The sequence below is a fragment of the Pleurodeles waltl genome, chromosome 10, assembly GCF_031143425.1.
Source record: "Pleurodeles waltl isolate 20211129_DDA chromosome 10, aPleWal1.hap1.20221129, whole genome shotgun sequence".
NCBI lineage: Eukaryota > Metazoa > Chordata > Amphibia > Caudata > Salamandridae > Pleurodeles > Pleurodeles waltl.
This window is the reverse complement of record NC_090449.1, coordinates 586,457,548-586,472,038: the sequence shown is the minus strand read 5'-3', so window position 1 is coordinate 586,472,038 and position 14,491 is coordinate 586,457,548. Positions and strand designations below refer to the sequence as shown.

General features: G+C 46.2%; 1 protein-coding gene across 2 annotated transcripts in view; it reads left to right on the top strand.

Moving 5' to 3' along the window:
* The window catches only part of MINDY4 (MINDY lysine 48 deubiquitinase 4), a 680,820-nt gene extending 670,251 nt beyond the window's left edge, over positions 1–10,569 (top strand). For both annotated transcript variants that reach the window (XM_069211042.1, XM_069211041.1), the window contains exon 18: positions 9,689–10,569. In XM_069211042.1, the coding sequence (XP_069067143.1) occupies positions 9,689–9,737 (49 nt within the window). In that variant the 3' untranslated portion in view covers positions 9,738–10,569. The remainder of the gene's footprint in view (positions 1–9,688) is intronic.
* The last annotated feature ends 3,922 nt before the right edge of the window (positions 10,570–14,491 follow it).

Sequence of the window (14,491 nt, the reverse complement as noted above, 5' to 3'; positions counted from 1 at the left end):
CAGGAACTGTCACACCTGGTGGTGAGCCTCAAAGGCTCAAGCCTGGTGTTACAGCGCCCCATGGCACTCCAGCTAGTGGAGATGCCTGCCCCTCCGGACACTGCCCCCACTTTTGGTGACAAGTCCGGAGGAGATAATGAGAAAAACAGGGAGGAGGCACCCACCAGTCAGGAGAGCCCCTAAGGTGTCCTGAGCTGAGGTGACCCCTGCCTTAAGAAATCCTCCATCTTGTTTTGGAGGATTCCCCCAATAGGATTAGGGATGTGCCCCCCTCCCCTCAGGGAGGAGGCACAAAGAGGGTGTAGCCGCCCTCCAGGATATTAGCCATTGGCTACTGCCCCCCCAGACCTAAACCCACCCCTAAATTGAGTATTTAGAGGCGACCCTGAACCCAAGAAATCAGATTCCTGCAACCTGATGAAAGAAGAAGGACTGCTGACCTGAAAGCCCCGCAGAGATGACGGAAACAACTGACTTGGCCCTAGCCCTACCGGCCTGTCTTCAGACTCGAAGAACCTGCACAGTGACACATCCAGTGGGACTAGCGACCTCTGAGGACTCAGAGGACTGACCTGCACCTAAAGGATGAAGAACCTCCCGAGGACAGCGGCTCTGTCCAAAAACAGCAACAAAGAAACCAACTTTAAAGAGACTCCTGCCTCACTCCGGAAGCGTAAGTCTTCACACTCGCCCCAGCTCGAGCTCAGGAGAACCAACACCGCAGAGAGGACTCCCAGGCGACTCCAATGATGTGGACACCCTGAGTTGACCTCCCTGCACCTCCCCACAGTGACGCCTGCAGAGTTGAACCAGAGGTTCCCCCTGACCGTGACTGCCCAGTAACAAAGGAACCCGACGCCTGGACAAAGCACTGCAACCGCAGCCCCCACAATGGAGAGGAACCAACCACCAGTGCAGGAGTGACCATCAGGAGGCCCCCATCCTAGCCCAGTCATTGACTGGCCCAAGAAGCCCCCCTGTGCCCTACCTGCATCACCAGAGTCACCCCTGGGTCCCTCTATTGCTTTCAATGCAAAACCCGACACCTACTTTGCACACTGCACCCGGCTGCCCCTGTGTCGCTGACGGTTTGTTTTGTGTGCCTGTGTGTCCCCCCCTCAATGCTCTACAAATGCACCCTGGTCTGCTCCCAAGGGCGCAGGTACTCTACCTGCTAGCAGACTGGAACCGGAGTACCCCTGTTCTCCATAGGCGCCTATGCTATTTGGGCCCTACTTTGACCTCTGCACCTGACCGGCCCTGTGTTGCTGGGTGTTTGGGGTTAAATTGAACCTTCAATGGTGGGCTGCCTATGCCCAGGAGACTGAACTTGTAAGTGCTTTACTTACCTGAGAAACAAACTATTACTTACCTCCCCCAGGAAATGTTGATTTTTGCACTGTGTCCACTTTTAAAATAGCTTATTGCCATTTTTGCCAAAACTGTGTATACTATTGTTTTAATTCAAAGGTCCATACTTACCTATGTGAAGTACCTTATAATTTATGTACTTACTTAAATTCTGAATCTTGTGGTTCTAAAATAAATTAAGAAAATAATATTTTTCAATTAAAAAAACCTATTGGCCTGGAGTTAAGTCTTTGAGTGTGTGTTCTCATTTATTGCCTATGTGTGTACAACAAATGCTTAACACTACCCTCTGATAAGCCTACTGCTTGACCACACTACCACAAAATAGAGCATTAGTAATATCTTTTATTGCCACTATCAACCTCTAAGGGGAACCCTTGTACTCTGTGCACACTATCTCTCACTTTGAAATAGTATATACAGAGCCAACTTCCTACAAACGTCATCTATGAATGCTGTGCGTGGGCTGGGTAGCCTTTACACCAGGGTGCCACAGTTGAAGGAGTTGTGGTTGGAGTGGACCAGGAAATGAGGGTGTTCCATGGTGGTGCACTGTTCTTCTGGGATGGTCTTGACACAAAGTGTGGACTTGTGTACGATAGCGAGTCCTCCACCCGGGCGGGAGGGCCGGTCCTTCCTTAGGATGCTGTATCTATCAGGAATGGCGATGTCAGGTCCTGCAGTGAGGTTGGCTCCAGTCTCGGTGAGAAAGGTGATGTCCAGCCAGGCGGTGTCAATCAAGTGCCAGAGTTCTGTAGCATATATGTGGAGGGAGCGGATGTTCAGGAGGAGGCAGTTGATGGGGTTGTGGAGGGTGATGGTATCTGTGTGTGTGTAGAGTACCTTCAGCTTGTTGAGGCCAGTGCTAAAGTTGCAGTTCCTGCAAATGAATAGTCCGTGGGTATCCTTGGGGGATATGGTGCAGCAGTCGTTGAGATATCTGTTGTTAAGGCGGTGGAGAGTCTCAGTGTTGTAACGTAGGTTGGCCAGGGGGTTGCTTGACAGAAATCCAGGGTTTCTGGCGCTGGGCGCAGGCGGGTTTGCCTTTGGTGTGCGGCCACCATTAAGAAGGGAAGGGGTGGGGGAAGCGGTCATCTGGGAGGCGGAAGGTTGGGAAAAGTGCTTCATGGGGAGGCTGGGCCAGAGCAGGGCGGGAGGGAAGGCGTGGACAGCGGGGGAGAGTAAAAAAGGAAAAAGAGATGGAAGAGAAAGCAAAAGTAAAAATGAGTGAAAAGGCAGAAAAAAAACAAGAGAGATAGAGAGAAAGATACTTACTTGTGATGGCCTCTAGACCACCAGGGATGGGGCACAGGGAAGAGCCTGAAGGTGGCAGATGGCCTTGAACTGAGAGTCAGCAGACTCTCAGTTTGTCCCAGTCAGAAGGCAGAGGCAGCAGCAGACAGAGTAGCTGGGGAGGGCAGCAGATGCTGACCGGGAGGTCAGTTCAGTTGCCCTCTCACAGTGCTGCAGATGCCATTAAGAAGGGGAGGGGTGGTGGGGGGAGTGGTCAGCTGGTAGGTGGGAGGGTGGGAAAGGGGCCTCGTGGGGGTGGGGGGTAGGGCCGGCATAGGAGGGAAGGCAGGAGAGTAAAAAGGAAAAAGAGATGGAAGAGAAAGCAGAAATAAAACCGAGTGAAAAGGCAGTTAAACGCAAGAGGGAAAGATAGAAAGAAAGATACTTACTTGTCAAATCAAATCAAATCAAAAACATTTATAAAGCGCGCTACTCACCCGTGAGGGTCTCAAGGCGCTAAGGGAAGGGGGTTACTGCTGCTCGAAGAGCCAGGTTTTGAGCTGCCTCCGGAATGCAGGGTGGTCCTGGGTGGTCCTGAGGTTGGCGGGGAGGGAGTTCCATGTCTTGGCCGCCAGATAGGAGAAGGATTTCCCACCTGCCGTGGTGCGGCGGATGCGAGGGACAGCGGCGAGTGCGAGCTTGGCGGAGCGAAGTTGACGGGTGGGCGTGTAGAAACTGAGGCGACGGTTGAGGTATTCGGGTCCCTTGTTGTGGAGGGCTTTGTGTGCGTGGGTGAGGAGCCGGAAGGTGATCCTTTTGCTGACGGGAAGCCAGTGCAGGTGTCTCAGGTGGGCGGAGATGTGGCTGTTGTTGCGGGGTATGTCGAGGATGAGGCGGGCGGAGGCGTTTTGTATTCGCTGCAGACGTTTCTGGAGTTTAGCGGTGGTTCCTGCGTATAGGGTGTTTCCGTAGTCCAGGCGGCTTGTGACGAAGGCGTGGGTCACAGTTTTTCTGGTGTCGGCGGGGATGCAGCGGAAGATCTTTCGGAGCATGCGGGGAGTGAGGAAGCAGGAAGATGATACAGCGTTGACTTGTTTGGTCATGGTGAGAAGCGGGTCCAGGATGAATCCGAGGTTGCGTGCGTGGTCTGAGGGGGTTGGTGCGGTGCCTAGGGCCGTGGGCCACCAAGAGTCGTCCCAGGCGGACGGGGTGTTTCCGAGGATGAGGACTTCAGTTTTTTCTGAGTTCAGTTTCAGACGGCTGAGTTTCATCCATTCTGCGACGTCTTTCATTCCATCTTGCAGGTTGGTCTTGGCGCCAGTGGGGTCCTTGGTGAGGGAAAGTATCAGCTGAGTGTCGTCGGCGTAGGAGGTGATGTTGATGTTGTGTTTGCGTACGATGTCGGCGAGGGGGCTCATGTAGACATTGAAGAGAGTCGGGCTGAGCGAGGAGCCTTGTGGGACGCCGCAGATGATCTCGGTGGGGTCTGAGCGGAACGGAGGGAGGTAGACTCTTTGGGAGCGGTTAGAGAGGAAAGAGGTGATCCAGTCCAGGGCCAGTCCTTGGATACTGGTGGAGCGCAGGCGGGATGTTAGGGTTCGGTGGCAGACGGTGTCGAAGACAGCCGAGAGGTCGAGGAGGATGAGGGCGACTGTTTCTCCGTTGTCCATCAGAGTTCTGATGTCGTCTGTGACTGAGATTAGGGCGGTTTCTGTGCTGTGATTGGCTCGGAACCCGGCCTGAGAGGGGTCGAGTAGGTTGTTGTCTTCAAGGAAATTGGTCAGTTGCTTGTTGATGGTCTTCTCTATAACTTTGGCAGGGAAGGGGAGGAGCGAGATGGGGCGGAAGTTCTTCAGGTAGCTGGGGTCCGCCGTAGGTTCCTTCAGGAGGGCGTTGACTTCCGTGTGTTTCCAGCTCTCTGGGAAGGCGGCAGAAGCAAACGAGCTGTTGATGATGGTCTGGAGATGCGGGCGATGATGTCGTCAGCTTTGTTGAAGAGGAAGTGTGGGCAGGGGTTCGAGGGGGCACTGGAGTGGATGGAGTTCATGGTAGCTTTGGTCTCCTCCGCGCTGATGTGAGTCCAGGAGTTGAGGGTGATGGCTGGGGTAGTAGGTTCTGTGGTGGTTGGCTGGGTCTGGTGTCCGAAGCTGTTGTGTAGGTCGGTGATCTTACGATGGAAGAAGGTAGCGAGGGAGTTGCAGAGGTCTTGTGAGGGCGTGATGGAGTTGGAGTTGGAGTTGGCGTTAGGATTGGAGAGCTCTTTGACGATGTTGAAGAGTTCTTTGCTGTTGTGAGTGTTCTTGTCCAGTCTGTCTGTGAAGGAAGTTCTTTTGGTGGCGCGGATCAGCTGATGGTGTTCGTGGGTGGTGTTTTTGAGGGCAGACATGTTTTCTGCGGTGTGGTCTTTGCGCCAGGCTTTCTTGAGGGTGCGGCAGGTTTTTTTGGATTCCTTGAGGGTGTCTGTGAACCATTGAGGTTTCCTGGTGCTGGTCTGTCTTGGGAGGCGTCTGAGAGGTGCGAGGTGCGATGGCCACTTGACCACCACGGATGAGGTGCAGGGAAGAGCCTGCGGGTGGAAGAGGGCCTCGAACTGAAAGTTGGGAGACTCTCAGTTCGTCCCAGGTAGAAGGCAGAGGCAGCAGCAGGAGAAGCTGGGGTGGGCTGCAGACGCTGACCAGGAGGTTAGTGCAGTATGAGTTGATTTGAGCAGAGGATATGTGAGTTTGTTAGTAGGTTTGAATTGAATTATGGAGGGATAGGGGAGGGAAGAATCCAGAAGTGTTAATTGGGAGTTTATAGTAATAGGATGAGTCTTGGGATAAGTAAAATAGAGAAGGAGGAGGGAAGAGTCTGTAGAAATGGGTTACTGAGATCATAGTAGGAGAAGGGGTTTTGGATGAGTCAAAGGTCAGATAAATGATGGAGAATTTAGTAGGGTTGTTTGGGAGATTATAGTAGTAAACTGAGGTTCGGGTGAGCCAGGAGCGGTAGAGGAGGGAAGATCTTAGGTAGGGTTAATTTGGAGATCATAGTAGTAGAATGGGTTTGAGATGAGTCAGAGGGTAGGGGATGGAGGATAGATTGATAGAGGGATAGGGTGATGGGAAGATAGAGTAAAGTTTACAAGAGAGTAATTATTGTTATTTCTTCCCCTGTGTACAGTAGGACTAAAGTAATAAATAAATAGATATGTAAATCCATAGTAAGGGACTATGGCCCTCATTACGACCCTGGCGGGCGGGGGAGAAGAGGCAGTAATACCGCCAACAGGCCGGTGGGAAAAAAACTTAAATTCAGACCATGGCGGTTACCGCCATGGTCATCTGCCGCTTCTCCACTTCGACCGCCAGGGCGGTGCCGACCGCTGGGCTGGAGACTTCGGTCTCCAGCCAGGTGGCTGTCACCAGACTACCGGCGGTATCAGGACCCTACATACCACCATGGATTTCGGGTGGTTTGGAACCGCCATGAAATCCATGGTGGTAGGCACTATCAGTGCCAGGGAATTCTTTCTCCCCCACTCCCTCCCCCAACCCTGAGTCCTCCCCCCACACCCTGACCCCCCTACCAACCCCCAAAGTGGCAGGACCCCCAACATCAACATACACCCCCCCTCCCCACCCCAACCCTCACTCCCAACATCAACATACACACACCACTATACGCACACATACACTACAACACATTCCCGCACACCCCCGCATGCATACACGCACTCACACACCCCCTCTACATACTCACATGCACACCCCCATGCACGCACACAACACATAACTCCCCTCCACCCCCCTCCCCTAATAGACCTTACCTTGTCTGGTGATCCTCCAGGAGGGGACGGGATCCATGGGGGCTGCTCCACCGCTAGCTCCCCGGCACCAGAACACCGCCACACCGAATCTTGGGTTGGGATTCGGTGGGCGGTGTTCTGATGATGGGGCGATGGAGATGGAGCAGCCTCCACTTCCCCGCCGACCGCCAGTATGGCTGCTGGCGGCTCTCCATCCGAAAAAGGACAGGGGGCTGCCAGCAGTCATGATTCCATTTGCGGAAAAACCGCCTTCATTGGCGGTCTTCAGCACAGCGGTACCTCGGCGGTCTTGGATAAAGACCGCCGAGGTTGAAATGAGGGCCTATATATGGAAGGAATATAATAATGGATATAATATTTTGAGATTTAAAGTTGTGTTGTATAAACACAGACCTTCAAGATTTGCAGTATTTGAGGTTAATTTATTTGTGTACATTTCTAATGTTATTTTATCTTTCCTTAATAGCGAAATGCTTGCTGATAAAATAGTTTAGATAACATTTCCTCATTGTGAAAGATAAAATGAAACCAGGGATTTATAAGTATCTAAACTAACAATTTATCTAAGAACTATGCCATGACCTATGAACATGTTAAGCATAGAGTAATGTATTTGTGTGTCATCTGCATAGTTGTAGCATGTAAGTATAAATTAATTGATCAATTCTGGTAATGACATCATGTAGATGTTGAAAAGCATAGGTGAGATGATTGATCCTTGAGGGACCCCTGCGTTTGTGAATTAGGGTTTGGACAAGAAAGGGGGAGAATATATGACATTTGTTCTGTTTTGGAGGTAGGATGTGATCCAATCGAGAGCAGTTCCATCTATGCTATCTTTGTGGAGTCTTTGAATTAGGGTGTTGTGGTCAACAGTGTTAAAGGAAGCTGAGAGGTCCAAGAGAAGTAGTGCAGCAACTCCATTGCAGTCAGCTCTGTTTTTAAGATCATCCCAGATTGCAATGAGAGCCGACTCAGTTCTTCTTCCTGGGCGGAATCCAGTTTGGTAGTCTGAAAGTATGGAGTAGTCTTCAATGAATTGTGACATCTGGGTGAGTGCTGCTCTTTCCATCAGTTTCCCCAGGAAAGGTCCATTTGTAATCGGTTTGTAGTTGTTCAGGTCCTGTGGGTCCAGATTTGTTTTATTTAATAACAGACACAGAAAATGGGTGGTGGTGTGGAGTTTAGGAGAGACAATGTTTGTGTGGCTGCAGAAATAATTGTCCTCTGTAGCATCTATAAGATAGCCTTGACTCAATAGTAAAAACGTGTATGCTTTGGCCTCTCTTTAGATCACCAGATGATGAATGGAATGGTCAGGTGTTAAGTTTGATTTGGCATGACTGGCTTGCAAAACTAGGCAGAGAAGAGTATCTACTGTTAGATAGAAGTGTTAAAGATGGAAGTTTTAAACTGCTTGCCATATTGCCTGGTTTGCATAGTTTGAATTTTTAAAACATGAGTCTTCTTGTCACTAACCTTGTAGGTTAATTACATTTTTTAAATATGAAATGCTTCTTTCATAAGAAAAATAAACAAAAGTTGTCTAGTTTCTAAATAGGGTTTTATTTAAAAAAATATAGCTTTCCTAAAGAAAAGTGTTACAGTTAATTGTTTTAGAAAAATTGTTCCAAGATTCCACAGATGGGTAGAACTTTTTAGTGCCCATGATCTCAGTGGAGAGTTCCATTATTGAGACCTAAGATAACAGGTATTTTTCCTTACATTTCCTACTGGTTGCACCAAAGTGGTTTCACTTTACAGTTAAACACCAGTAACTGAAATTCCAGGATCAAAATTGAGCAAGAATAAAACAACTGAGCAAAGATTTGTAGAAGGTGCCCTAATCCCACATTCTGTCCTGTAAGTGGGGGCACATCAAGTCTGCATGGCACCTGGAGATATCTCCTTTGTGTGCTACCAGTCAAGTAAATTGAATGACTATCGTTGTCCTAGTGGGCAGAAGTGAGTCTTAGTCTTAAATGGAAAGAAATGCATGAATGAGGCACATGTTGTCTGATACACAAGAGCAGGTGATGAGCTGTGCCATGTCCAACTGAATCTGGAGGCCACCGGCCATGCCTCCTTCAAAAAGGTTGCTTCTTAATTTTGGCACTTTCACAGGTTCTTGGAAGGATAAGGACAGACAGCATCTGAGTCAAAGGTAGACATGCTGGTGATCAGGCAGAAAATTGATTCTTGATTTGCTCAAAATGGAGTCAGGCCTTAGGGTCTTTACATCAGACTCTCATCAACCTACAATGTCAATGGTGATGATGGGGATAATGTACCTCCACACTATGATGATAATATTTACATGGACTTGGAGAAGACCAGTTGGCTGGATACTTCCCAGGACACAGGGTTGGTGTTGCCACTTGGATCCCTTCTGGAACAGAGCTCATCCTTTGCTGCACTGTTTGAATTTGCAGCTGAGGTACTGGATTTACAGCTGCATTATGTGTTAGTCAAGACAAATATCCTTACAGAAGGTTTGCAGTTTTCCTAGTTAATGGGATTACTGTTTTCGACAAGAGTAGTGTAGTCCTCTGTAGTCTCAATTTGGATCACAAACAGCAAATTTATCATCAGTTATTGTTGTGTGTAACATGGGTCCTTAGTGTTATCACTCTAATTTCTTGTGTAATTTGTTTTTGTAAATTTGTTTATGGATTTGAGTGATTGGCATCGCTTGGTTGCTGTTATTACCATATATATTTCTCTGTTGAAGGTGTATTATTATATTATTGTTCTTATACAAAAGTACACTGCTGGCCGTACATTTCTTATTATGTGCAACTCTTATGATTGACATACAGCATCTTGTTTCTGCCTTGACTGTAGCGCTAATGCGGTACAACAAAATAGTGGGACAGTGCAAAGTAGTTAGCTTTGCACTTTAGACCCATTATAGGGATTAGCATAGAACGCATACCACCTTTTAAACTTTAGCTCCAATTATAAACACATAATTTGATTCTTTAATCATGTTGCAGATTCTGCTATAAAAATTAGCTGAGATTTGTGGAGAATGACTAAGCGTCATTCCCTTAATTAATGACACTGGGATCATATGCAAGAGGGAGCCACTGCCCGCTGCTTCACGTGAATAATCTAATTGGAGACATTACAAGGGCATATTCATGTATAACCTTTCAGCTATATGCTGTTCCCGCTGACTTCCACAGCAACAGTAATTACTTAGGGAAGTTTAAATCTCTATTTTGTGTGACAATCTCTGTCTTTGGTAATGAGTTTATCTTATTGCTCACTTAGGTGGAAAGGAGCCTCTGTGGATTGGAATGGCACAGAACCTATACTCTGAATGAACAGATGGGATTTGTGACCCGATGAAGACATTGTTCAAGGACATGCCTGCATTCCTGTGCATGTTTATAACGATTCCTGTACAGCTTCTTATATTACAGAAGGACAACCCGAGCATCCTATGATTTGACCCAGTGCTTTAATTATTTATTTTTATGCAATCACTTAATTGGCCCATGGAACTAATTCGTTTAAATTATGTTTCTGTACATTGGGGACAATTAAGGTATCTGAAGAAAGGATACGGCGAGACAGCACTGTCACTCACTTTAGGATCCATTTCCAGAAGCTTTGGTTGTTTTTAGAAGTGGCAAATTAAGCAGTTTGGAACATGGTCATACTGCTTATATACAACTGCTTAATCTTAAAGCTAAGAAGTGAAGACAGGCGATTTCAGTTCTCAATAAATATATTAGAAAAGTATCGGTGCCTCGTGGAACTATCTTGAGAGTTACTTAACTGTGCCTTGGAATGTGCTTTGTCAGAGACAAATGAAGAAAAACACAATGGACTCAATTAACAAAATGTTTGCCAAAACACACCTACAGAATTATACTTTTTGGTGGTTCGTAATCATTTAGAATTCACTTGCACACTTCATATATTGAACAGTATTTATCTCAAAGAAATAATTGCCATAGTGAGAAAGGATTAGACACCCAGGACATTGCCTTACCCCATACATACGTCATATAGGTATCGTATAATGTGAGTATGCCTACAGTTAGGGATATTATTCTAAGTGCTTATACATGTGTAGACATCGTTTATAAAACGTGTACTGTTCTCGAGGCATGGGCCAAATAAACGTGCACGTTATTTAAATTGTTCATTTTTCTCTAACCTGTTTGAATTTTTTCCAAATGTTTTTAATTGTTTGAAGTAGTCTAGTAGGCATTATTCTCAAGGTAATTTGGTTCACGTATCATGGTTCAAATGATCAAGTCTGTTAATAGATCATTTAATAATCCGTGTTTGAAAATAGCATGGTTTTACAATCATTAATGGCAAATGAAACGTGTTATCACAGTTTTGAAGCAGGAAAACTAATATATTAAAGTACACAATGTTTCTAGGAGTTCTCCAACGTTCCACACTTTTTTGCTCGCCCTCTATTTACTAACATTCAATACTTTCCAGAGTCACATAGCCAGCACAAACTAATGTTATGTCCTCTCCATTACAGTGCTGTCACATATTCTGTGTATTTATAGGGAGAAAGATTCTTAAACAGTGACATTGGTGGTTTTAACAATAGAAATCAATTATAAAACCAGAGTAACACGTATTGTTGATTGTTGGTGTGTGTTTTACACCTCAACAAGAGAGAGTGTGGGCTTATGGAGACAACAATTGAATATGGACTTGTCTAGACACATCCTATCAATATAAAATAGCTCCCTGAACAACATAAAAAGAGTAACACTGACCGGTAAGGCAAGGAGATGAACAGTTACTTAGAAGTAAAAAGACTCTTAAAGTGGGGCTATGTTTGAACACCCAAAGTCTGGCTGCATTTACTTTCTCTGTAAAACAATGTGGCAGGTATTAAGGAAACCTCTTAAAGAATTGTTTAAAAATTACTTATTTGATTGATATTGTGCCCTTTTTAGGCTGTACAAGCATGTATGAAAACATAAAACATAGGTGAAAGCAAAAAAACATATATAGAGATTATATATAAAATCGGCTTCGTTCACAAAATCCCCACTTATGAAAACCCCACCTCTTTACCATTCCTGTAAAAGCATTGTGACGGGGCACAATGGGTGCGAGTACCGGGAAGACCGCAGAGTACCCGGGGGGCACCCGCAGGAGTTCCCTTCCGCCTGACATGTCTATGCGGGATGACGTCAGACCCAGGATTGGCATCCAGGGGCACGACATCGAGGAAGTGGGGAGGCCGGACAAGAGGGAGAGAGAGACCAAAATGGCGACGGAGGACGTGGAGAGAGGAATCGGGAGAACCACGCAACAGAAGCCGGACGACCTGAAGGGAAGGAAAGGAGATCCCCGCAAGAGAGCAACTGGTCCGGATCGCTGAGAAGATGAAGACTATCCGAGCGAGAGAGAAGGAAGAGGACAAATGGAAAGGCCAGCCAGGCTCCCGAAGGAGCATGGCGTTCCCAGGTACGGAAACGTGTGGGCGATGCACAAATGACTTTAAGTGGGAGGAGAGGAAGGAACGGAAACTATACGGAGGGTTAGGAAAATCAAGATATGAATGGAAAAAGGGTGGACAAGGGAAATACTACAGACGCCATGGCTGCCAACCTTGTTATTATTTTTGCGTTTATTTCTGGGATGCATGCAGTATTTGGTCACACTCCACAATGGTAACCGTGCATGACAGGAGAAGACCTTCTGGGGAGTACTACAGAAAAGGAAATTCTTACTAAACGAAAACAGAACTACTACCAACAATATTTGTACTAAACTCCAAGGGACTGAATGTACTAACAACAACTGCACTATGAGCACAAACAAAAGGTGATAAAGGAGTACAACACAAGAAGATGAAACACCACAAAGAGATAGAAAAATAGAAAGAAAAGCGAGACAAATCGATTACGTACCTAATAGAGGTCTTGTATATTTCTTCCTTCCTTCTCTCTCTCACTCGGACTCCGTGGGAGCACCCGTTGAGCCACGACACCCTACCTGCAAAGAGGAAGAAAAGAAGAAAGCATAAAATAAAGAATAAAGTACAACAAGGAAAATACCCAAGAGGAAGACATCGAACATTAGAGACTTATCGGGAGTGGGTGGGAAACAGACCAACTCAAATCTGTTGACTATATTGAGAAAGGAAATAAAACGAATAGTATCTGGCGTTTCACATACACTGGTATGGAGTCGTATATGGAAAGGGGCACCTAAGAGCCCGACTAATCCCTACATATTACTTACCTGCCACAAACATTAAAGCGGTTTCCCAATTTTATCTTAGACCTATATTTTCATATTGCATAACATGTGACATATGTTCCTGGACCTTTCTTATATGTAATTTTCTGAGAGATGGAAGTAGCAATATTTTACCTTGATCTTTCATTCCTACACTGACCAGCTCTGCATGACTGAAAGGGAAATTTACAGACTGACACGCCTGGCGTTTCACAGCAGGATTCTAGTCTGTCTTACTACACTCATCTTACGTGAAGAGGTATTTGGCCCATTCTTATTTGAAGCATCTATCTTTGCAATTCTCTAGAGTGAATGCTTGACAGATATGTGTACGGGATGCCAGTCAGTACTGATTTAATTATAAAGGCATAAAGAGGGCACCCAAGCATCACTGTTGACCTGATTCATGGAAAGCAGTTTTAACTACATTTTCAATCATTTTCTCCCCTCAGTTATTGGTACACATGATGTCATAGCCAGTTTTTTTGTGATTGGGTCTGATCTGAGAAGATTTGTTATATGTTGCCATTCCACAGAAAACTTTTTTATTTCTCTGTTTTTCACTGTGTAGTGAAGGGAACTTTATATGGTTGTTACAATACAATGTCAATAGTGCATACACTTTTATGTACGTCAATATCATACTGATTAGACATAGTTCTAAGTATGTGGTTTCACTTTACGGTAAATCACCTGAAACTGAAATTCCTGCATCAAAATTGAGCAAGAATAAAAAAACTGAACAAAGCGTTGTAGAAGGTACCCCGAACCTGCACTCTGTCATGAAAGTGGGGGCAGATCAAGTCTGCAGAGCACCAGGAGGTATCTCCTATGTGTGGCATCAGCCAAGCAAATTGAATGACTAAGGTTGTCCTAGTGGACGGAACTAATTCTTAGTCTAAGATGGAAAGAAATGCAAGAATGAGGCATGTGCTGTCTGATAAGCAAGAGCATGTGATTAACCATGCCATCATCAATTGGATCTGAAGGCCAGTGGCCATGCCTCCTTTGCAAGGGCCGCTTCTTGATTTTGCCACTTTCACAGGTTCTTGGAAAGATAAGGACAGACAGCATCTAAGTCAAAGGTAGACATGCCAGTGATGAGGCAGAAAATGGAGTCTTGACCTGCTCAAAATAGAGTCTGGCCCGAGTGTCTTTACATCAGACTCTGATCATCCTGACCATGACAAGGATGATGATAGGGATAATTTACCCACACACCATGATGATAATATTGACATGGCCTTGCAGAAGGTCAGTTGGCTGCATACCTCCCGGACCAGGGTTGGTGTTGCTCCTACATCCCCTCTGGAGGAGAGCTCATCCTCTGCTGTCACGTTTAAATTTGGGGCTACGGTACAGGATTTACAGCTACATTAAGTGTTAGTCTAGACAAATGTCCTTACAGAGGTGTTGCACCAGGGGCAAGCCTCTTCTGAGCCATTACTTTCATTTAATAAAGATCAGACTGACACCCTTTGGAGTACTAGGACAAAGCCAAGCACCATAGACTGGCACTGGATAATCTGGACTTTCTTATACAGCATCCAATTGCTGAGAGCTTGGTGATCTAAACGTCCACCAATAAAAATAACCCCAATGTATTCCCTGCAACCCCACAGGTCAGGGAGTTGAAAAGGATTGAGGGAGTCAGAAAGTGGATGTATTCCTCCACTAGCTTGGCATTGAAAATTGACAATCCTGTCTGCCTATTACATACCCCCCTTTGGGATATCACTTGCAGGATGTTGCTGGGAGTCTTGAAGGAGGAGGGCCTCTTTGACTCAGATCATGTGGGACAGTTAGGATGCAGCAAAGTTTGCCATTAGGGCAGGCCTGGATATG